Consider the following 24,207-nt stretch of genomic DNA (forward strand, 5'->3'; position numbering starts at 1 on the left):
TATAACTTTTCAATCTACTTGGAATACTATCACCAGCTTGGAAATGTCCAATTGCAAATACTGGGCAGGTAAGTAACTAATAAATTTGAACAGAACAATACAGCAACTTACATTCATATAAATCCCTTCACAGAGGAATGACTTAGGGTGTGTAATAGTGATAAGAGAAAGGATATGATAAATAGTATGTTTCATATTAAATGCACAACAATAAGTTTTAAGCCATGTGATAAAAATCTTTGCAAACAGCTTTCCTTTCAGAAATATTATTTCTATTGAAAATACAAGCGACACTAGCCTTATTTACTGTACCTGATTATCATCGTCATTAGAAGGCTGAGGTGTCACACTGGAGTACAAAACATAAAAGGCTTGTCACGGTAATGTAGGGTGCATCTGCTGTTAAGTGCTTCAAGCAGCAGGCTGCTGAATATAGTAAGGCTCGGATACTCTAGTCGGAAGCTTTAGATTTCAGTTTGTGCTGCTTCTGATGTCATTGTTGATGTCGCAAATTCCACAGAAACCACCCACAAGCTACTTGGAAAATTGTATAATGGCTTGTGGTGGTCCTTCTTCGAACATACACGTCACGAATCCGAATGTGGCAGAGCTTGCACCAATCGAGTCAGGCTTTTGGAATCTCGTTGTCAAGACAACTGATTTGCAGGCGAATTAAAGAGCAGTAAAGATAATGAAAAGCCCTGGCCCTTCTTCCTTAAACTCCCCAAAAAAGATATATATTTTTAGAATCACTCTACTGCCTCGGGATAGACCTGTGTGTTTGCAGGATTATCTGGCCCACAGTGCAAATGTTTCCTATCTCTCAGGCTTGCTTTCCCATGTTTCTATTGGTCCTTTTCCTGTATTTTCCTCCAAGTCAGAATATTGCAAGGAAAAGATTAAAGCCACAAAAAAAGTGTTGAAATATTACAATCCCAACTTAAAAGTGAGTTGGCCTTCATAGGTTACCCTCACACCAAAGACACAAATTACAGGACTACAATCAATCTTCTCCCCATCTCTCCCAAAGGTACGGTCTCATGATGGAGATTGGTTCCACTGGTGCCAGCAGCCCTCTGACCTCACCCAAGCAGCCATTTTGCAGGTCAGCCTGGACACAATCAGCTGGATACAAGATTGAAACACAGGAAGAACAAGCATTGGAGACAAGGAAGTTCAGACGATGAGCCAGGAGCACATTACATCAGTGATTACATTTTTAAACGTGCTTCATTGGCTGTAAAGTGCTTTGGGATAGTCATGAGGTCAGGAAAGGCACGATATAAATTTTTTCTTTTTATAAGCACACAGAGGCCTATTCCCCATCCACTTTGGAAAGGAGGAAGTAGAATGATTTTTTGGGACTGACACGGTCAATCTCCAGTCACTTGATGGCTCATCACGGGTCTTTTCAGGTGTTGTTACCTGTAGTGCCAGCTCCTCTTAACCATCTGATGAACATTCCCAAACCTCAATGTCTAGCTCTGATACCTTCATCCACGGAGTCTAGGCCCACTTATGGTCAGGTTACATCACTATGTTATTACTAAACGTTATTTAAATATTATATGGAATCAGAAATGCCAATTGAGACAGCCTGATGAATGGCTCAGGCCATCTTGTGTTGAAGTCACTTGAGGAGCAATCTGACTTGTTTCTACCAGGATGCGCTCATGCCTCACATACCTCTTTTGCCATGCATGATTGAGAAATCCATCTCCCAGTGTGGTTTATTTTATACGGGAGCTCAAGCAGGAGTCAGTGCATAGTCCCGACCAGCACATATAATCATTTGGGCGAGCTACTTTATTTGATGGCATCAATCCAGTCGTCAGCAAGTTCAGCGTTCTTTCAGGGTCGAGCGGGCCTCCACAATGGATGACCCAATGCACAATTTCGGGGCATTTCCCACATCTAATGACTCCACTGTAATTGTAGTCCATGTGGCATTCCAGACTAGTTTGTCCATCAACAGTGACCTGACCACAATGCCTGGAACCATGGCTGGTTTGATCACTAACAATTCTACCCTGGCTACCATTACACAACAGGCCACCATTTTACAATTGTAAATCTCCAGCTAAATTTGCACCATTAGAAATTCACTGGCGTACAATCGAACAAAAGCTGTACTGTGCACTCCGCTATGCAGATCATGGTATTCTTCTCACCTTTTCTTTCCCTCACTCTGCTTCACTCCTGCTCTCCTTCATTGTCTTTTTCCTCACGTCTCTCTGCTTTACTCTGCCCCGCCAGATGTCCAACTGATCAGGCATCAAATATTCAGATTCATTTCTTTTGAATTCAATTTTGCTCAGTCCAATTACTGGCAAGGTTTGGCTATGCACGTTACTGTTATAAATAATAAATTTCCACACAATAAAGCTCACTATTAACCGAAGGCAACGGAGCACGCGAGGGAAGGAAAAATCATTCAGGATTACCAGTCCTGATCCTGATCCCGATCCTACAGTGCATCACTGTGGAACATTGGGGAGAACATAACCACTTGCTGTGTAAAAGAAATTCTCCTCATCTCCTCCCTGGTTCCTTTGCCAATTACCTTAAATCTATGTCCTTTGGTTACCGACCCTCCTGTCAGTGGAAAGTTTCTCCCTATTTGCTCTATCAAAACCCCTCATAATTTTGAGCACCTCTATTAAATCGCCAGTTAACCTTCTCTGCTCCAATGTGAACAATCGAGGTTCTGTTTCTCTTTCTTTCTCTCTCTACAGATGCTGCCTGACCTGCTGAGTGTTCCCAGAATTTTCTGTTTTTAATCCCGGCTTCTCTGGTCTCACCACTGCCAATCTGGCAAAGAGTTAAATAGACGAAGTGACTATTTGTACTGTGCTTTTGCTGTGGAGTCCTGCTCAAACCTGGAAATGCGGTCCCGAACCTGAATCATTCCGATCACGTTGCCCGCTGAGCCCCCGACCGAGCAGCCCAGAGCTTGGAGATAATTCCCATTTCTGGAACTAAGTTCTCGGTTTCTGGAGCTCCTATTTCCCCAGTGATTTAGTGACCCCGACCCGAGGCCCGAGCCTCCTCGCTGGACCTGGTGGGGGGGTGGGGGCGGGAAAGAGTGGGAACTCAGGGAAGACAAATCTTCCAACCCCCTTGACACCCACACTCGACATCGTTGGCGTGGATGAAATCCAGCAGTCGCGACGCTGAAACTTCATACCCAATAAACCTGTTAACAATCCGCACACAATACCCCATCTATGGCGGGGGGGGCAAGGTCATGCACTTGCACTGGGGTAAGGGACTGAAGCTTGGGGAGGGATGCACTTACACTGGGGTAAGGGACTTCAGCTGGGGGAGGCAGCACTTGCACTGGAGGGGGCAAGGGACTTTGGTGGGGGGGTGGGGGGGGAGGGACGTACTTGCGCTGGGGTAAGGGACTTCGGCTGGCACTTGGAGGCTTTTGGGGAAATCTATTCTCTGTGGCTTCTGAAAGTCAGTGGATCGAGTTACAATTTGCGAAGTCAGTGAGAACTTGGCTGGGAGGTTCCAGTTACACATTCCAGAGAAACTTCAGGGTGTGGCTTATCCTCCAAGGGGGACTAACCAGAGACAAGGAGCGGCCATTTTAACAGTACAAATAAACGCATCCTTAAGCAGGGGCATTGTCACCACTGAATATTATATGTAAATCTTTTCCCCCCCACTACTTGAGGTTGATTCTGCCATCGGGCGCTCCCTGTGCAGAGTGGCACATGCAGGGAGTTGGGCAATCCCGGGTGTGCAGTACCTGATTCTCTGTCCTTTCACTGCTATTCATTTGTTAAAACTTCAAAGATTAAAATGTCACAAACTCATTTTAACTTGCACGCGACTAATCAGTGCAATGCGGTTAACTTCCTGTTGGTGGTGCTAGTGAACCGTTTGAAATCACACCAGTCAGAGCAACACCCCCAGTCGGACCTCAGCAGAACTGCAGCCCAATATCCTCGACAGCAGCTGGAGTCAAACCTCTGGCCCTCAACACCCAGACAACGTTGACCTATTTTGCTTAATTGACGGTTCTTCGTATTTGATACTTGTGGGCCTAGAGGTTTTGAAAGGGTTAGTGTTTTTACCACATTAATCTGAAATCAGAACACTCAGACAAATAAACATCAGCAAATTGGGGTGGATGATGACAGCCTTCTCGCGACCCACCCGGTTATGTGATCTCAGATCGCAACCAATGTCCGATTCAAAGGACACCGAACTCGTCGTTAAATCCACCTCCCAGTGACAGTAACAAACCAGCAGCAAATTAATGGGAGCATTGATTTAAACTTCATGGAGGTGATTCTATGATCGAGTACTTCCATCTGGGAGCGGTGCCCCAGGAAGTGGGAAATCAGAAAATCGCAGGAGTACAGCCTGTAACTTGCCATTCATTAAATTTAAATCAATGTAAAAATAACGGTTCATAGAATTACACCGAATGTTACAGCACAGAAACAGGCCATTTGGCCCAACAGTTTATGGTCCACACGAGCCTCCTCCCACCTTACTTCATCTAACCCCAGCAACATATCCTCTATTCTTTTCTCCCTCATGTAATTATCTAGCTTCCCCTTAAATAGAACCATAATGTTCGCCTCAACTGCTTTATGTGGTAGTGAGTTCCACATTCTCACCACTCTATGTGTAATTTCCCAAGATGCACGCCCTATGAGCACCGCTCCCCACTGGAGGCGCTATATCATGGAATCACTCCATTGTAGCCCACGGTATACACTGATACAGCCTGCAAAGACCAGAGCTTGGACACCATGCTCTACAGTGACATCAACGTTGTTTCTGCACTGTTAGTTTTCACATTCATTTTGCTATACCCAACAGAAGTGGGATTCACAATCAGCACTCTGGTATCATAACATCCTAATTAGCTTTGCCAAATGTCTCTATCTATACATGTTAGAAGATCTGGCTCAGGAGATGGGCTGCTTTACTTTTAGCATCTGCCCATGTAGCACACTGCACATATGCGGTCCCTCCAATTTTCTGCTCCTTTCCTGAAGCTGACACATGCAGGGCAACTCAGTCCATTGTGATGTTGCCTATGAAATATAAATAATATTTTGTGAAATTGATGAGATAATGTGTGGTTGCAATAACATATTACATATGAAAAAATAGAAAATATGTCACAAATGTTCACACATTAACTTGATTCCTAATAGTCCTTCTTGTGTTGACACATTAGTTATATTCTTGGCTATCTCCAAAGCCTGACAGGGTCGAGCATCATGCACTTCTAACTGAACCACCATCACAAGCTCTTCCCCCAGTCTACATTTAGACTGATCAAGTCCTTCTTAAATTGCTATCAGTGCTGTAGTCGATGTATCTCATGGTTTCCCATTATGTAAGGACCCTCAGCAATGCTGCCCTAGATTCCCTGTCCTGCAATGGGGCGTATGGCCTTCATGTGCAGGAGAAAGTTACCTCTTCCCCAGTGGAGCATCTCCACAAATCAGCCAAGGTAATCTCATTCTTTCTCAAATTTGATGCTACCATTCTACCATCCCCACATTATATAACGTTGGTCGCTCGAGGTTCATGTTCTTTTGGATCACATTCGACCATTGGGATTGTGAAAAAGGTTCACTTGATCTGCCTTGTATGTACACCGAGGGATTCACAGTCACTTCCTGAAAAAGGGAGGGGGGGGGGGGGGGGGGAGTCAAGACAGAGTCATGATATGGCAAGGAGTATTGTATTTTTGTACCAACACATTCTTAGCCATGTTGTCCACATATTTTAGAACATCGCCATTTGCTTTTACTGTCAGCTGTTCTGAAATAACAGGCACAAAGCATCCTCCATATTACAACTGGTAAGCAGCAACTCGCCAAGGCTTCTTCCTTCGTCAGTACCTCCCAAACCCACAACCTCTACCACCTAGAAGAGCAAGGGTAACACGTGCATGGGAACACCATGACCTCCAAGTTCCCCTGCAAGTTACACACTATCCTGACTTGGAAATATATCGCCATTCCTTCATGGTCACTGAAATCCTGGCACTCCCTTCCTAACAGCACTATGGGAGCACCTTCACCACACTGACTGCAGCGATTCAAGATGGCGGCTCACCACCACCTTCTCGTGGGCAATAAATGCTGACCTTGCCAGCGACACCCACATCCCGCGAATGAAAAAAAAAGAGCATCTCTGTGATTACAATGATTTTTTTTTTTAATTTTTCGTTGCCAATCTTTCCAATTCTTTGTCAAATCACAAACGCCAGAGGTCACCTTGCACACATCAAGGATCACTCTGCGCCAATGCTCTTAGCCAAAAGGCCTAGAGCCACTGCACCGATCCTGGAAGTACTGCAATACCAGGTTCGTGCCATGGAGGTGGATGGGTCAGGCCCCCCACACACCTCCGTGGAGGTGGATGGGTCAATCCACCCCACCCACCTCCTATGATAAGAGCGATGACAACTTCCACTTTTCTGGTGGGGGGGTTGGCCAACAGGATATGCTTTTGCAGACTATTTACTGGCAGCCACATAAATATGGTGATCAAACAGAGATAATGGTTTTACCATGTGAGGAAACTGTTGACAGCCTCCGCAGATTTTTTTAAATAAGGTAACGCATTTGGAATTTATTTTACAGAAACAAAACAGAAAAAATGTTCTTGAATTATTATTCTATCCAGTTGCCTCACAGTGGGCAACATTCCAAGATGACGATTCTGCATGTCTTTGTACTTTGTAATTCTAGACTCTTTTTCGAGGTTCCGAAAGTTCAAGTAGATGTAGCGATGACAGATGCGATGTGGTTGATATATATTCATCAACAAATTATACCCTCTGCTACTTGTTCATTTAAGCTTGTACGGCATCAGACTGGTAGCAAAATTCAACAGGTCACTGTTTCTGCCTCGCTCAGCATGTTACGCCTTTGGGTTTTTACTCGAGATATTTTTCCTCGGGTTCCGCCTCTCGGACCATTCCCGCAGCCGAGCTTTCACTTTCCATGACGCAATGTGTTTTTTACCTGCTCAATGGCTCGGTCAATTGTAGCGTGCCCAGGCATCAAACAGAAACCCCAGCTTCATGGTTACATCACAGGGAGCCATATGAGCTTCGTTGACATCAAAAGGCAGTAGAATAAACACTTTCACTCGGCCATGGCTTCAGCTACAAACGTCCAATGAAATTTATTTGTGGATAAACGTACTGGCCATAATCTTCCAATCCTCCTTGGATACGGGGGTGGTGCCAGAGGACAGGAGAATTGCAAATATTACACCCTTGTTCAAAAAAGGGTGCAAGGATAAACCCAGCAACTACAGGTCAGTCAGTTTAACCTCGGTAGTGGGGAAGATTTTAGAAATGATAATCAGGGACAAAGTTAACTGTCACTTGGACAAGTGTGGATTAATTAATGAAAGCTAGCACGTATTTGTTAAAGGCAAATCGTGTTTAATTAACTTGATTGAGTTTTCTGATGAGGTAGCAGAGAAGGTTGATGATGGCAATGCGGTTGATGTGGTGTACATGGACTTCCAAAAGGCATTTGATAAAGTGCCAGATAATAGGCTTGCCAGCAAAGTTAAATCCATGGAATAAAAGGGACAGTGGCAGCATGGATACAAAATTGGTTCAGTGATAGCAACGAGAGTAGTGGTGAACGGTTGTTTTCAGACTGGAGGAAGGTACACAGTGGTGTTCCCGACGGGTCGGTACTAGGACCACTGCTTTTCTTGATATGTATTAATGACTTAGACCTTAGACCTGCGCCCTTATGGCACACAAGGAGAGTGACCTACAATTCATACTCAGCAAATTTGCTGAGGCAACAGATTTGTTTGGCTTAACCATCAGCCTTAGTAAAATCGAGGTTCTCTATCAGTCTGCCCCTGCTCCCACAGCACCTGCTCCCACAGTCTCCATCGGCAGTATACAACTAAAGTCAGTGGACAGCTTCAAGTACCTTGGCAGCACCATATCAAGTGATGGGTCCTTGGACAAGGAGATTAATGCAAGGATCTGTAAAGCCAGCCAGGCACTTGGTCACTAAGGTGTTGAGTCACCACCACATCCGACTGTCAACTAAACTGTTGGTGTATAGAGTAGTCGTTCTCTCATCTCTCCTTTATGGATGTGAGACCTGGACACCCTACAGGCGTCACATCAAAAAGTTGGAAGCTTTCCATATGCGCAGTCTCCGATCTATACTCCACATACGCTGGCAAGACCGGGTGTCAAACTTTAAGGTTCTGGAGAGAGCACAATCAACTAGCATCGAGGTGATGATCATGCGAGCCCAGTTCTGGTGGGCTGGACATGTCATCCGCATGGATGAGTCAAGGATCCCTCGTCAGCTTCTTCACGGCGAGTTCTGTGAAGGTCAAAGGCACCAGGGGCGCCCCCGCAAGCGCCACAAAGATTGCATCAAGGCTAACCTCCAGTACTGTGGCATCTGACCAAAGGACCTCGAGAATACAGCAGCTAATAAAATTCAGTGGCGAACCTTCATGAGGACTGCCTGCCAGACCTTCGAAGAAAGCCGACGTCAACGCCTGCGGGACACTAGAGATAGACGACATCAGGTGGCAGTACTGTCAGCATCAGGCACATCGAACTTCCCTTGTCCGACGTGCAAGAGACTATGTGCATCCAGAATTGGCCTATACAGCCACTTGATGACACATGCCATTGATGATTAGCACATCAACGTCTTTGTTGGATACGACAGACTACGACAGACCTGGGTGTACAGAGCACAATTTCAAAATTTGCAGATGACACAAAACTTGGAAGTATAGTGAACAGTGAGGAGGAGCGTGATAGACTTCAGGTGGGCATAGACAGGCTGGTGGCATGGCAGATTAAATTTAATGCAGAAAAGTGAAAAGTAATACAGTTTGCTAGGCAGAACGATGAGAGGCAATATAAACTAAAGGATACAATTCTAAAGGGGGTGTATAAAGGGAGACTTGGGATTATTGGTGCACAAATCGTTGAAGGTGGCACGGCAGGTTGAGAAAGTGGTTTAAAAAAAAAAGCATATGGGATCCTAGGCTTCATAAATAGAGGCATAGAGTACAGAAGCAAAGAAGTTATGATGGACCTTTATAAAATTCTGGGCATCGCACTTTAGGAAGGATGTGAAGGCCTTAGAGAGGGCGCAGAAAAAATTTGCAAGAATGGTTCCAGGAATGAGGGACTTCAGTTACGTGGATAGACTGGAGAAGCTGGGGTTGTTCTCCTTAGAGCAGAGAAGGTTGAGAAAAGATTTGATAGACACGTTCAAAATCATGAGGGGTCTGGACGGAGTAGATAGAGTTAAACTGTTCCCATTGGTGGAAGGGTCACGAGCCAGCGGACACAAATTTAAGCTGATTGGCAGAAGAACCAAAGGCGACATGAGGAAAAGAAAATTTACGCAACGAATGTAATGAGACAGGATTAATAAACAATCTCCTAATAAAGGATCCCCTTGGAATGAGTGATCATAGCATGATTGAATTTCAAATTCAGATGGAGGGTGAGAAAGTTGGATCTCTAACCAGTGTACTAAGCTTAAATAAAGGAGACTATGAATGTATGAGGGCAGAGTTGGGTAAAGTGGACTGGGAAAATAGATTAAAGTGTAAGACGGTTGATGAACAGTGGTGTACATTTAAGGGAATATTTCACAACTCTCAAGAAAAATATATTCCAGTGAGGAGGAAAGGGTGTAAGAGAAAAGATAGCCATCCGTGGCTAACGAAAAGAAATAAAAGATGGTATCCAATTAAAAACAAGGGCATACAAAGTGGCCAATACTGGTGGGAGGACAGAAGACTGGGAAGCTTTTAAAAGCCAGCAAAGAACGACTAAAAAAATTAAGGGGAGATAGACTATGAAAGTAAATTAGTGCAAAATATAAAAACAGATAGCAAGAGTTTCTATAGGTATATAAAAAGGAAAAGGGTGGCTAAAGTAAATGTTGGTCCCTTAGAAGACGAGACCGCGGAATTAGTAACGGGGAACATGGAGATGGCAGAAACTCTGAACAAATATTTTGTATCAGTCTTTATGGTAGAGGACACCAACAATATTCCGACAGTGGATAGTCTAGGGGCTACAGGGGGCGAGGAACTTAACACAATCAGGTACTCAGTAAGATAAATGGGACTAAAGGCAGATAGATCCCCAGGACCTGATGGCTTGCATCCTAGGGTCTTAAGAGAAGTAGCGGCAGGGATTGTGGATGCATTGGTGGTAATTTACCAAAATTCCCTGGATTCTGGGGAGGTCCCAGCAGATTGGAAAACTGCAAATGTAACGCCCCTATTTAAAAAAGGAGGCGGACAAAAAGCAAGAAACTGTAGACCAGTTAGCCTAACATCTGTGGTTGGGAAGATGTTAAGTCCAGTATTAAAGAAGCAGTAGCAGGACATTTGGAAAAGCAAAATTCGATCAGGCAGAGTCAGCATGGATTTATGAAGGGGAAGTCATGTTTGACAAATTTGCTGGGGTTCTTTGAGGATGTAACGAACAGGGTGGATAAAGGGGAACCAGTGGATGTGGTATATTTGGACTTCCAGAAGGCATTTGACAGGGTGCCACATAAAAGTTCACAGGGTTGGGGGTAATATATTAGCATGGATAGAGGGTTGGTGGTAATGTATTACAATGGATAGAGGATTGGCTAACTAACAGAGAACAGAGAGTCGGGATAAATGGTTCATTCTCTGGTTGGCAACGGGACCCCAACTATTTACAATCTATATTGACAACTTGGAAGAAGGGACTGAGTGTAACGTAGCCAAGTTTGCTGATGATACAAAGATGGGAGGAAAAGCAATACGTGAGGAGGACACAAAAAATCTGCAAAAGGATATAGACAGGCTAAGTGAGTGGGCAAAAATTTGGCAGATGGAGTATAATGTTGGAAAGTGTGAGGTCATGCATTTTGGCAGAAAAAATCAAAGAGCAAGTTATTATTTAAATGGAGAAAGATTGCAAAATGCTGCAGGACAGCGGGACCTGGGGTACTTATGCATGAAATACAAAAGGATGGTATGCAGGTACAGCAAGTGATCAGGAAGGCCAATGGTATCTTGGCCTTTATTGCAAAGGCGATGGAGTATAAAAGCAGGGAAGGCCACACCTGGAATACTGCTGTAGTAAAACTTCCTTGCTTTTAAGAAAGGATATATTTGCTTTGGAGGCAGTTCAGAGAAAGTTCACTAGGTTGATTCCGGGGATGAGGGGTTGACTTATGAGGAAAGGTTATGTAGGTTGGGCCTCTACTCATTGGAATCAGAAGAATGAGAGGTGATCTTTTCGAAACATAAAAGATTATGAGGGGGCTTGACAAGATGGATGCAGAGAGGATGTTTCCACTGATGGGGGAGACTCGAACTAGAGGGCACGATCTTAGAATAAGGGGCCACCCATTTAAAACAGAAATAAGGAAAAATTTCTTCTCTCAGAAAGTTGTAAATCTGTGGAATTTGCTGCCTCAGAAAGCTGTGGAAGCTGGGACATTGAATAAATTTAAGACAGAAACAGACAGTTTCTTAAACGATAAGGGGTTATGGGGAGTGGGTGGGGAAGTGGAGCTGAGTCCATGATCAGATCAGCCATGATCTTATTGAATGGTGGAGCAGGCTCGAGGGGTCGTATGGCCTACTCCTGTTCCTATTTCTTATGTTCTTAGTTCCGGAATGCATTGCCCAAGATTCATTCGTGGCTCTCAAAAGGGAGTTGATAAGTACCTGAAGGGAAAAAATTTGCAGGCAATGGGGAAAGGGTGGGCGAGTGGGACTAGCTCAAGTGCTCTTGCAGAGAGCTGGCACGGGCTCAATAGACCAAATGGCCTCCTTCTGTATTGTAACCATTCTATGATTCTGTGATAAACTGGATAAGTGAACAGAAGCAATTTAGAACAAACTTAGTCAATATTAACCTTTCACAGGCGGTTTCTTGTTGATTGTCCAGAGTCTATCTGAGACCGCACCTGGAGTACGGTGCACAGTTTTGGTCCTTACCCGAGGAAGGATATTCAGGTTGAACCTCACTTATCCGGCACCCGCGTGACCCGGCCTGTGCTGAATAAGGGAGATTGGCTCGAGATCGGGGAGTTGGGGGGGGGGGGGGGGGGGGGGCGGGGGAGGAGGTCGGGGAGTGGGGGGGGGGAGGAGGAGGAGATCGGGGAGTGGGGAAGGAGGAGGAGATCGGGGAGTGAGGGGGGGGGAGGAGGAGGAGATCGGGGAGTGAGGGGGGGGGAGGAGGAGGAGATCGGGGAGTGGGGGAGGGAGGAGGAGATCGGGGAGTGGGGGAGGGAGGAGGAGATCGGGGAGTGGGGGAGGGAGGAGGAGATCGGGGAGTGGGGGAGGGAGGAGGAGATCGGGGAGTGGGGGAGGGAGGAGGAGATCGGGGAGTGGGGGAGGGAGGAGGAGATCGGGGAGTGGGGGAGGGAGGAGGAGATCGGGGAGTGGGGGAGGGAGGAGGAGATCGGGGAGTGGGGGAGGGAGGAGGAGATCGGGGAGTGGGGGAGGGAGGAGGTGATCGGGGAGTGGGGGAGGGAGGAGGTGATCGGGGAGTGGGAGAGGGAGGAGGTGATCGGGGAGGAGGAGATCGGGGAGTGGGGGAGGGAGGAGGAGATCGGGGAGTTGGGGAGGGAGGAGGGAGGAGGTGATCGGGGAGTGGGGGAGGGAGGAGGAGATCGGGGAGTGGGGGAGGGAGGAGGAGATCGGGGAGTGGAAGGGGAGGAGGAGATCGGATGGGGGGGGAGGAGATCATCGGGGAGTGGAGGGGGGGGGGGGGGAGAGGAGGAGATCATCGGGGAGTGGGGGGGGAGAGGAGGAGATCGGGGAGTGGGTGGGGGGAGGAGGAGATCGGGGAGTGGGTGGGGGGAGGAGGAGATCGGGGAGTGTGGGGGGGGGAGGAGGAGATCGGGGAGTGGGGGGGGGGGAGGAGGAGATCGGGGAGTGGGGGGGCGGAGGAGGAGATCGGGGAGCGGGGGGGGAGGAGGAGATCGGGGAGTGGGGGGGGGGAGGAGGAGATCGGGGAGTGGGGGGGGGAGGAGGAGATCGGGGAGTGGGGGGGGGGAGGAGGAGATCGGGGAGTGGGGGGGGGGGGAGGAGGAGATCGGGGAGTGGGGGGGGGGAGGAGGAGATCGGGGAGTGGGGGGGGGGAGGAGGAGATCGGGGAGTGGGGGGGGGAGGAGGAGATCGGGGAGTGGGGGGGGGAGGAGGAGATCGGGGAGTGGGGGGGGGAGGAGGAGATCGGGGAGTGGGGGGGGGGAGGAGGAGATCGGGGAGTGGGGGGGGAGGAGGAGATCGGGGAGTGGGGGGGAGGAGGAGAAGATCGGGGAGTGGAGGGGGCGAGGGAGGAGATCGGGGAGTGGGGGGGGCGAGGGAGGAGATCGGGGAGTGGGGGGGGCGAGGGAGGAGATCGGGGAGTGGGGGGGGCGAGGGAGGAGATCGGGGAGTGGGGGGGGCGAGGGAGGAGATCGGGGAGTGGGGGGGGCGAGGGAGGAGATCGGGGAGTGGGGGGGGCGAGGGAGGAGATCGGGGAGTGGGGGGGGCGAGGGAGGAGATCGGGAAGTGGGGGGGCGAGGGAGGAGATCGGGGAGTGGGGGGGCGAGGGAGGAGATCGGGGAGTGGGGGGGGGCGAGGGAGGAGATCGGGAAGTGGGGTGGGCGAGGGAGGAGATCGGGGAGTGGGGGGGCGAGGGAGGAGATCGGGGAGTGGGGGGGGGGGGAGGAGGAGGAGATCGGGGAGTGGGGGGGGGGGGAGGAGGAGATCGGGGAGTGGGGGGGGGGAGAGGAGGAGATCGGGGAGTGGGGGGGGGGGAGGAGGAGATCGGGGAGTGGGGGGGGGGGAGGAGGAGATCGGGGAGTGGGGGGGGAGGGGGAGGAGATCGGGGAGTGGGGGGACGAGGGAGGAGATCGGGGAGTGGGGGGGCGAGGGAGGAGGAGATCGGGGAGTGGGGGGGCGAGGGAGGAGGAGATCGGGGAGTGGGGGGGGGAGGAGATCGGGGAGTGGGGGGGGGGGAGGAGGAGATCGGGAAGTGGGGGGAGCGAGGGAGGAGATCGGAGAGAGGGGAAATCGGGGAGGGGTGGGGAGCGAGTGGAGTGGAAAATGTTTGCCCCCGGCGGGCCCAAAATGTCGGCGGGCCGAGTGTCGGCACGGCACCCGGCGGGCTGAGTGTTGGCGGGCCCCAAAGTCGGGGTGGAGGTCGGCCACCAGAAGCATGCCGGACGAGGGGTGGTTCCGGATAAGGGAATCCCAGATAAGGGAGGTCCAACCTGTACTTGTCTTAGTAGAAGTGCAACAAACATAGAAACATAGAAACATAGAAAATAGGTGCAGGAGTAGGCCATTCGGCCCTTCTAGCCTGCACCGCCATTCAATGAGTTCATGGCTGAACATTCAACTTCAGTACCCCATTCCTGCTTTCTCGCCATACCCCTTGATCCCCCTATGCAGTAAGGACCTCATCTAACTCCTTTTTGAATATATTTAGTGAATTGGCCTCAACAACTTTCTGTGGTAGAGAATTCCACAGGTTCACCACTCTCTGGGTGAAGAAGTTCCTCCGCATCTCGGTCCTAAATGGCTTACCCCTTATCCTTAGACTGTGACCCCTGGTTCTGGACTTCCCCAACATTGGGAACATTCTTCCTGCATCTAACCTGTCTAACCCCGTCAGAATTTTAAATGTTTCTATGAGGTCCCCTCTCATTCTTCTGAACTCCAGTGAATACAAGCCCAGTTGATCCAGTCTTTCTTGATAGGTCAGTCCCGCCATCCCGGGAATCAGTCTGGTGAACCTTCGCTGCACTCCCTCAATAGCAAGAATGTCCTTCCTCAGGTTAGGAGACCAAAACTGTACACAATACTCCAGGTGTGGCCTCACCAATGCCCTGTACAACTGTAGCAACACCTCCCTGCCCCTGTACTCAAATCCCCTTGCTATGAAGGCCAACATGCCATTTGCTTTCTTAACCGCCTGCTGCACCTGCATGCCAACCTTCAATGACTGATGTACCATGACACCCAGGTCTCTTTGCACCTCCCCTTTTCCTAATCTGTCACCATTCAGATAATAGTCTGTCTCTCTGTTTTTACCACCAAAGTGGATAACCTCACATTTATCCACATTATACTTCATCTGCCATGCATTTGCCCACTCACCTAACCTATCCAAGTCGCTCTGCAGCCTCACAGCATCCTCCTCGCAGCTCACACTGCCACCCAACTTAGTGTCATCCGCAAATTTGGAGATACTACATTTAATCCCCTCATCTAAATCATTAATGTACAGTGTAAACAGCTGGGGCCCCAGCACAGAACCTTGCGGTACCCCACTAGTCACTGCCTGCCATTCTGAAAAGTACCCATTTACTCCTACTCTTTGCTTCCTGTCTGACAACCAGTTCTCAATCCATGTCATTACACTACCCCCAATCCTATGTGCTCTAACTTTGCACATCAATCTCTTGTGTGGGACCTTGTCGAACGCCTTCTGAAAGTCCAAATATACCACATCAACTGGTTCTCCCTTATCCACTCTACTGGAAACATCCTCAAAAAATTCCAGAAGATTTGTCAAGCATGATTTCCCTTTCACAAATCCACTTGGACCTATCATGTCACCTCTTTCCAAATGCACTGCTATGACATCCTTAATAATTGATTCCATCATTTTACCCACTACCGATGTCAGGCTGACCGGTCTATAATTCCCTGTTTTCTCTCTCCCTCCTTTTTTAAAAAGTGGGGTTACATTGGCTACCCTCCACTCCATAGGAACTGATCCAGAGTCAATGGAATGTTGGAAAATGACTGTCAACGCATCCACTATTTCCAAGGCCACCTCCTTAAGTACTCTGGGATGCAGTCCATCAGGCCCTGGGGATTTATCGGCCTTCAATCCCATCAATTTCCCCAACACAATTTCCCGGCTAATAAGGATTTCCCTCAGTTCCTCCTCCTTACTAGACCCCCCGACCCCTTTTATAACCGGAAGGTTGTTCGTGTCCTCCTTCGTGAATACCGAACCAAAGTACTTGTTCAATTGGTCCGCCATTTCTTTGTTCCCCGTTATGACTTCCCCTGATTCTGACTGCAGGGGACCTACATTTGTCTTTACTAACCTTTTTCTCTTTACATATCTATAGAAACTTTTGCAATCCGTCTTAATGTTCCCTGCAAGCTTCTTCTCATACTCCATTTTCCCTGCCCTAATCAAACCCTTTGTCCTCCTCTGCTGAGTTCTAAATTTCTCCCAGTCCCCAGGTTCGCTGCTATTTCTGGCCAATTTGTATGCCACTTCCTTGGCTTTAATACTATCCCTGATTTCCCTTGATAGCCACGGTTGAGCCACCTTCCCTTTTTTATTTTTATGCCAGACAGGAATGTACAATTGTTGTAGTTCATCCATGCGGTCTCTAAATGTCTGCCATTGCCCATCCACAGTCAACCCCTTAAGTATCATTCGCCAATCCATCTCAGCCAATTCACGCCTCATACCTTCAAAGTTAGCCTTCTTTAAGTTCTGGACCATGGTCTCTGAATTAACTGTTTCATTCTCCATCCTAATGCAGAATTCCACCATATTATGGTCACTCTTCCCCAAGGGGCCTCGCACAACGAGATTGCTAATTAATCCTTTCTCATTACATAACACCCAGTCTAAGATGGCCTCCCCCCTAGTTGGTTCCTCGACATATTGGTCTAAAAAACCATCCCTTATGCACTCCAGAAAATCCTCCTCCACCGTATTGCTTCCAGTTTGGTTAGCCCAATCTATGTGCATATTAAAGTCACCCATTATAACTGCTGCACCTTTATTGCACGCACCCCTAATTTCCTGTTTGATGCCCTCCCCAACATCACTACTACTGTTTGGAGGTCTGTACACAACTCCCACTAACGTTTTTTGCCCTTTGGTGTTCTGCAGCTCTACCCATATAGATTCCACATCATCCAAGCTAATGTCCTTCCTAACTATTGCCTTAATCTCCTCCTTAACCAGCAATGCTACCCCACCTCCTTTTCCTTTTATTCTATCCTTCCTGAATGTTGAATACCCCTGGATGTTGAGTTCCCAGCCCTGCTCATCCTGGAGCCACGTCTCCGTAGTCCCAATCACATCATATTTGTTAACATCTATTTGCACAGTTAATTCATCCACCTTATTGCGGATACTCCTTGCATTAAGACACAAAGCCTTTAGGCTTGTTTTTTTAACACCCTCTGTCCTTTTAGAATTTTGCTGTACAATGGCCCTTTTTGTTCTTTGCCTTGGGTTTCTCTGCCCTCCACTTTTCCTCATCTCCTTTCTGTCTTTTGTTTTTGCCTCCTTTTTGTTTCCCTCTATCTCCCTGCATTGGTTCCCATCCCCCTGCCATATTAGTTTAACTCCTCCCCAACAGCACTAGCAAACACTCCCCCGAGGACATTGGTTCCGATTCTGCCCAGGTGCAGACCGTCCGGATTGTACTGGTCCCACCTCCCCCAGAACCGGTTCCAATGCCCCAGGAATTTGAATCCCTCCCTGCTGCAACAAAGGTTCACTAAATTGATTCCTGGAATGAAAGGGTTGTCCTATGAGGAGAAATTGAGTAGATTGGGCCTATAATTGCTGGAGTTTAGAAGACTGAAAGGTCACCTCCTTGAAACCTATAAGATTTTGAGGGGGATTGGCAGGGTAGATGCCGAGAGGTTGTTTCCCCTGGCTGGATAGTTTAGAACTATGGAGAATAGTCTCAGGATAAGGGGTCAGCCATTTAAGACAGAGATGAGGATCAATTTCTTCACTCAGAGGGTTGTTAATTTTTGCAATTCTCTACCCCAAAAGGCTACGGTTGCTGACTCATAGAAACATAGAAAATAGGTGCAGGAGTAGGCCATTCGTGCCTGCACCACCATTCAACATGATCATAGCTGATCATGCACTTCAGTACCCTAGGGGAATCAAAGGATATGGGAAGCGGGCGGGAGGTGGTGTTGAGGACAGATTAGCCATGATCTTATTGAATGGCAGAGCAGGCTCGAGGGGCCGAATGGCCTACTCCTGTTCTTATGCACCTCTCTCTGATGCCTTCAGATGAACTCCTCAATTTGCATAAGCCAGTTTAAGATATACTTTTCAAAAACTGACTGGGACAAATGAGATTTAAAATGTGCCTGTTTAACTCAAATAGAGCAGCCAATCAAACATGCTTCCAGGCAACACCCACAAGACTTTGGAATTGACTTTTTTGAGGGAGAAATGTTGACCAGTCCACTGCGAGAACTCCCTGGTCTTCTCCAAGCAGTTTCATGGGACCTTTAACCAGAACAAGCAGTATGGATTGTGGTTCAACACTGGACACTGGTCCAATAGGAGGTGGGAAGGGGGGCTCGCCCCGTCCAACTCCATACACGATAGGAGGTGGGTGGGGTGGATTGACCCATCCACCTCCACAGAGGTGTGTGGGGGGCCTGACCCATCCACCTCCATGGCACGAACCTGGTATTGCAGTACTTCCAGGAACGGTGCAGTGGCTCTCGGCCTTTTGGCTAAGAGCATTGGCGCAGAGTGATCCTTGATGTGTGCAAGGTGACCTCTGGCGTTTGTGATTTGACAAAGAATTGGAAAGATTGGCAACGAAAAAATTTTTTTAAAACTGGACACTGGTCCAAATAAAAAAAAAACTGGACACTGGTCCAAATGACAACATGTCTTAACCATGCTTCCCAATGCGTAGTACCCTGTAGAATGTTTTTACCTCTATCAAGCAATTAGTGTCATGGATCAAGCCATGAGATTGCATTGTTATAATAACATAGAACATAAGAAATAGGAGCAGGAATAGGCCATACGGCCACTCATGCCTGCTTCTCCATTTAATATGATCATGGCTGATCCGATCATGGACTCAGCTTCACTTCCCTGCCTGCCCCCCATAACCCCTTACTCCTTTTTCGTTTAAGAAAGTGTCTATTTCTGTCTTAAATTTATTCAATGTCCCAGCTTCCACAGCTCTGAGGCAGCGAATTCCACAGATCCACAGCCCTCTGAGAAATTTCTCCTCATCTTAGAATAAGAGACCGCCCATTTAAACCTAAGATCATGCCTTCTAGTTCTAGTCTCCCCAATAAGTGGAAACATCCACCCTGCATCCACCTTGTCAAGCCCCCTCATAATCTTATACGTTTCGATAAGATCACCTCTCATTCTTCTGAATTCCAATGAGTAGAGGCCCAACCTACTCAACCTTTCCTCATAAGTCAAACCCCTCATCTCCGGAATCAACCGAGTGAACCTTCTCTGAACTGCCTCCAAAGCAAGTATATCCTTTCTTAAATATGGAAACCAAAACTGCACGCAGTATTCCAGGTGCGGCCTCACCAATACCCTGTATAACTGTAGCAAGACTTCCCTGTTTTTATACTCCATCCCCTTTGCAATAAAGGCCAAGATTCCATTGGCCTTCCTGATCACTTGCTGTACCTGCATACTAACCTTTTGTGTTTCATGCACAAGTACCCCCAGGTCCCGCTGTACTGCAGCACTTTGAAATCTTTCTCCATTTAAATAATAACTTGCTCTTTGATTTTTTCTGTCAAAGTGCAGAACTCCATTTTCTTATAAATTACATATTGTTTTACTGCCAAAGATACTGCTGACTTTGTGAAATCTACACCTATCCACTCTACTGAATGCAGCATCCTGCTCCAGCACAGAGATACATGTGCTTTTTGCTCAATGCCCATCAATTCCTTATTTCATACATGCTGGCGTGAACAATTAATCATACTATTACCCCAACCTCCCCCCACCCCCACCTTTTTAAAAGAAGCTTCTTGAGATTAGCAGCGTTTTGTATCACTGGGTCATTTAGCTGCATACCATGGAGTCTCGGATAAAGGTTAAATCCCTTTTTCCATTAATATGCATCCATCTCAAGCTGAGGTGTGTTGCTATAGGATTCATGCACCAACGAGACAATCAGAGCCTCCACAAAATTCAAACCGAATCAACAGGTAAGGAAGAAAGATAGTTGTCGGAATCCTATTCTAAGCTGCACTAGTGTCCTCTGTCAAATACCAGCTACAACAAACAGATATCATCAAATGCACAAGTCAGGGACGACTTCTGCCAGCTCTTATATCTTGAAGATTTGCAGTACAGTGTGTGGCCCTATTTAACGAGCAAGCATGCTATACATCACTGTCACCAGCAGATGTCAATAGACTTCAACTCACAGAAAAGTGCTGATCCCACATCCAGATAAAACAGTACACTCTTCCCAACCTTGCACAAAAATACTATTCTAGATATTTGTCGATTGTTTTTCAGGCATAAAAATACATTTGCAGTTATCACTTTTAAGGCTATATCCCTTCAGTTATTCTTTAGTGCATTTTTTCCTGTTGACAAATTTAAATTAAGCAGTAAACAATTTGGTTTAAATACCAAATACACATCACACGCACACTATAGAAACAGAAGAATAAAAAAGGAGAAACTACAAATACTTCAAATCTGAAATAACAAGCTGCAAGAAAAAAGCAGCTTATCAGTCAGCATCTGCAAAGAGAACAGGCAGGGGATGGCATTGAGTATGAAAGAAAAACATCCCAAAGTGCTTTACAGTCAATGACGTACTTTTGAAGTGTAGTCACTGTTATAATGTAGGAAATGCGCCAGCCAATTTGCGCACAGAAAGTTCCCACAAACAGCAATGTGATAATGACCATATAATCTGTTTTTAGTGATGTTGATTGAGGGTAAATATTGGGAAAGACGCCAGGGATAGCTCCCCTTCGCTTCTTCAAAATAGTGCCATGGGATCTTTTACGCACAACTGAGAGAACAGACCAGGGGCTCGGTTTGATGTCTCATCCGAAAGACGGCACCTCCGACAGTGGAGCACTCCTTCAGCACTTCACTGGGGTGTCAGCCTAGATTTTTGAGCTCAAGTCTCTGGAGTGGGACTTGAACCCACAACCTTCTGACTCAGAGGCGAGGGTGCTACCCACTGAGTCACAGCTGACACTGTTATTGGAGCTCATGCTGGGTCTGCATCTGAAACGCTAGTCTATCCTTTCTCTTTCCAGGTGCTGACTCACCTGCTGTGTATTTTCAGTATTGTGTTTTTACTGTAGAAACATACTTTTTTTATTTTTATTTTGCACCGATGGATCTCCTGCAGCCTGCTTTGCCCTTGTTCTAAGCCTTGTATACCCAGAGTGTCTGCTCCAAGTTCAGGCTTAGTTCCCTGCTCATCGCATCCCTAGTGCAGGCCTGGAGCAACTGGATTTGCAGGAGGAGGGGGGAATCCTTCTCTGAGCTAAGAGTAAACCCATGGCACTAGAAATGGGCCTACTTGGGCTGTGAGGGTAGCAGGTCGAGACCTCGAAGTAGATTTTGCAACAGTGTAAAATGGGTGATAACGAATCAGCAGGCTGTTTTACATCTCTCCCAATTTTCATTTCCATTTGGAAGAAAGAAAGATCTTGTATTTACACAGCACTTTTCATGACTTCAGGACATCCCCAAGTGCCATAGGATCGGAGAGGGTAGGCTAGGCCTCGTCTTATCATCTCATCCAAAAGATAGCACCTCCGACAGAGCACCACTCCCTCAGTACTGCAATAGAGCATCAGCCTAGGTCAATGGAAATTAAATATCCGGAGAGATGTAGAATGGACTGCCGACTCGCTAGCACCCGTTTTGTACTAATCGCAGTGTCAAAATCTACCTCCTTGGGTCTCTGCTGGGAGTGAGAGATCATGCGGGGGGGCCAGGCTTAAAAGGGAGCTAGCAAGGTGGCCAAGAGCACAGCAAAGAGCCACTGCCTGAAAATAATTCAGCCAGTCCCAGCCTGTGGTTTCCACAGGCCAATCACGCAATTACAGCAATAAGAGGGATTGAATTCATGATTCCCACAGATGAAAAAACTGGGCGTGGAATAGAGGCAGGAGCTACCTGACTGTCACAGACCACTCAGATCTCTAAGAGACAATTGTTACACATTAAAATATCAACGAATGGAATGAAATTTACAGCCAATTTCCATCTATTTTGTAACAATCCTCATAACACAAAAAATAACAAAAATAGTCACGCTATTCCTGTCAACGGCCTAAATTCACTTAGTGAATTTGATGGGTTTTGAGATTTTTGTTTTTAAAAAGGTGCGAAGGTTTAGGCAGGGAGTTCCTGATAGCAGAGACTTCAGGCAATTTGGTTCTATTATCAATGATAAGAGGGAGGAGTATGAACTGAAGGCCAATGTCAGAGGAATAGAGTGCACAAGAGGTGATATAGTGCTAGAGCAGATTGCAGAAATGGTGGATGGGTAAGGCAAAGAGTGATTTAGGCATATAGAAAAAGTTCTTGAATGTAATGCATTGGGGGAACCAACAAGAACTGGTGGGGGTTGATGAGCAGGATTTTGAGACTAGTTGGAGGTTATGGCTCTTACGGCTAAAGGGATCAAGGGGTATGGAGAGAAACAGGAATGGGGTACTGAGGTGCATGATCAGCCATGATCATATTGAATGGTGGTGCAGGCTCAAAGAGCCAAATGGCCTACTCCTGCACCTATTTTTCTATCTTTCTATGGAGGGTGGAAAATTGGATTCTAGCAAGGAGAGTGAACAGTTAAGTCTGGAAGTAACAAAGATGTGCATGAGGGTTTGAGTGGGCACTGTTATGGCGATGGAGATAAGCAGCATTGGTGATGGATAAGACACAGTGGTTAAAGCTCAGCTGAGGGTCAACGAACACTAACAGTCTGGTTCAGGCTAAGAGTGGTCGGGGCGGGTAGAGTCAGTTGCAATGACAACAATGACTTGCATTTATATAGCACCTTCAACTTAGTAAACAGTCCCAAGGCGCTTCACAGAGAGCGTAATCAGACAAGAATTGGACACCGAACCAAAGGAGAAATAATTAGGACAGGTATTCAAAAGCTTGGCCAAAGAGGTAGGTTTCAAGGAGGCAGGAGAGATGGAGATATTCAGGGAGGGAATTCCTGCCATAATTCCAGTGCATCTTCTCTGTCGCCTGAGATGGCATCAGCCTCTGGAAAACTACTTGGGGTGGGGGGCAGAATTAATTCTCAAAATTTCCTCCAAGATATTGCTTCTAACACAACAGAGCTGCTACAATATTTATTTGAATTGGGGTTCTCATTAAGACATGCAGAGTTGGCTTATTTATGTTTCTGGAAGGGAAAAATTGAGTCCACTTGCTGGAGGAGGAGATCCAGCTGTGACCTCCATGTCCTTGTGCGGCACCCGAGCCGCTGCTCACTCCCACGGCCAGAGCTTGAGCCTCGGCTCACCGCCGGAGCCCGGGGGGGGGGGGGGGGGGGGGAAGCTCCCTCCAGCCCAGGCCAGCCGGTGCCTGGGCGGTGCCGGGGATAGAGGGCCCGGCCGGCGGTTGCTAGGGGCGACGCGGCCCTGTGCTGCTGTCGCGTCGCGGCCCTCTGTGTCTCCTCCTTCCTCCCTCCCTCCTCCTCCACCCAAACCCCAGCCCCCAGCCCCACCTTACCTGCTGACTTGGATGGAGCAGCCGGGGCTCAGGCAGTGCGACTTGACGGAGGGCTCCATCCTGGCGCTGGCCGGGATGCGAGTGTCGGTGCTGCGGCTCCTGGTGCTGCCTGAGGGGCAGTGAGGGGGAGGGGTGGGGAGCTGAGCTGAGCTGAGCGAGACACACACAGGGCAGTGACAGCACATATTTCCTCACAATATCAATAATTCAAATGTTAAGGCATTTTTCCATGAATATATTATTTTTTAAATTTGGGCATATGCCACACATTTCCTGTCCAGATGGCCCAACTTCCTGCTGTCATCACATTTTGAGTAACTTTTAAAAATAATTTATATAAAGAAGTTGCATTCCTAGAGCACCTTTCCCATCCGCAGGCTCTCCCAAATCATTGGAAGTGATTGTGACAAAGAAAGAAAGACTTGGATTTATATAGCGCCTTTCATGACATGAGGATGTCCCAATTAAATACTTTTTGAAGGGTCGTCACTGTTGTAATGTAGGAAGCGCGGAAGCCAATTTGTGCACAGCAAGCTCCCACAAACAGCAGTGTGATAATGACCAAATGATCTGTTTTTAGTGATGTTGGTTGAGGGATAAATATTGGCCAGGACGCCAGGGAAAACTTCCCTGCTCTTCGAAATAGTGACATGGGGTCTTTTACGTCTATCTGACAAAGGAGACGGGGCCTTAGT

General features: G+C 47.4%; 1 protein-coding gene across 3 annotated transcripts in view; it reads right to left on the reverse strand.

Moving 5' to 3' along the window:
* acot7 (acyl-CoA thioesterase 7) overlaps positions 1-23,651 on the reverse strand; it is a 273,074-nt gene extending 249,423 nt beyond the window's left edge. For 2 of the 3 annotated variants that reach the window (XM_070861014.1, XM_070861013.1), the window contains exon 1: positions 23,513-23,651. In XM_070861014.1, the coding sequence (XP_070717115.1) occupies positions 23,513-23,571 (59 nt within the window). In that variant the 5' untranslated portion in view covers positions 23,572-23,651. Of the gene's footprint in view, positions 1-312; positions 483-23,512 lie in introns of those variants that run through there. The other variant, XM_070861015.1, reaches the window with a different exon arrangement.
* Positions 23,652-24,207: the final 556 nt, after the last annotated feature.

This window comes from Pristiophorus japonicus, chromosome 18, assembly GCF_044704955.1.
Source record: "Pristiophorus japonicus isolate sPriJap1 chromosome 18, sPriJap1.hap1, whole genome shotgun sequence".
Classification (NCBI taxonomy): Eukaryota; Metazoa; Chordata; class Chondrichthyes; family Pristiophoridae; genus Pristiophorus; species Pristiophorus japonicus.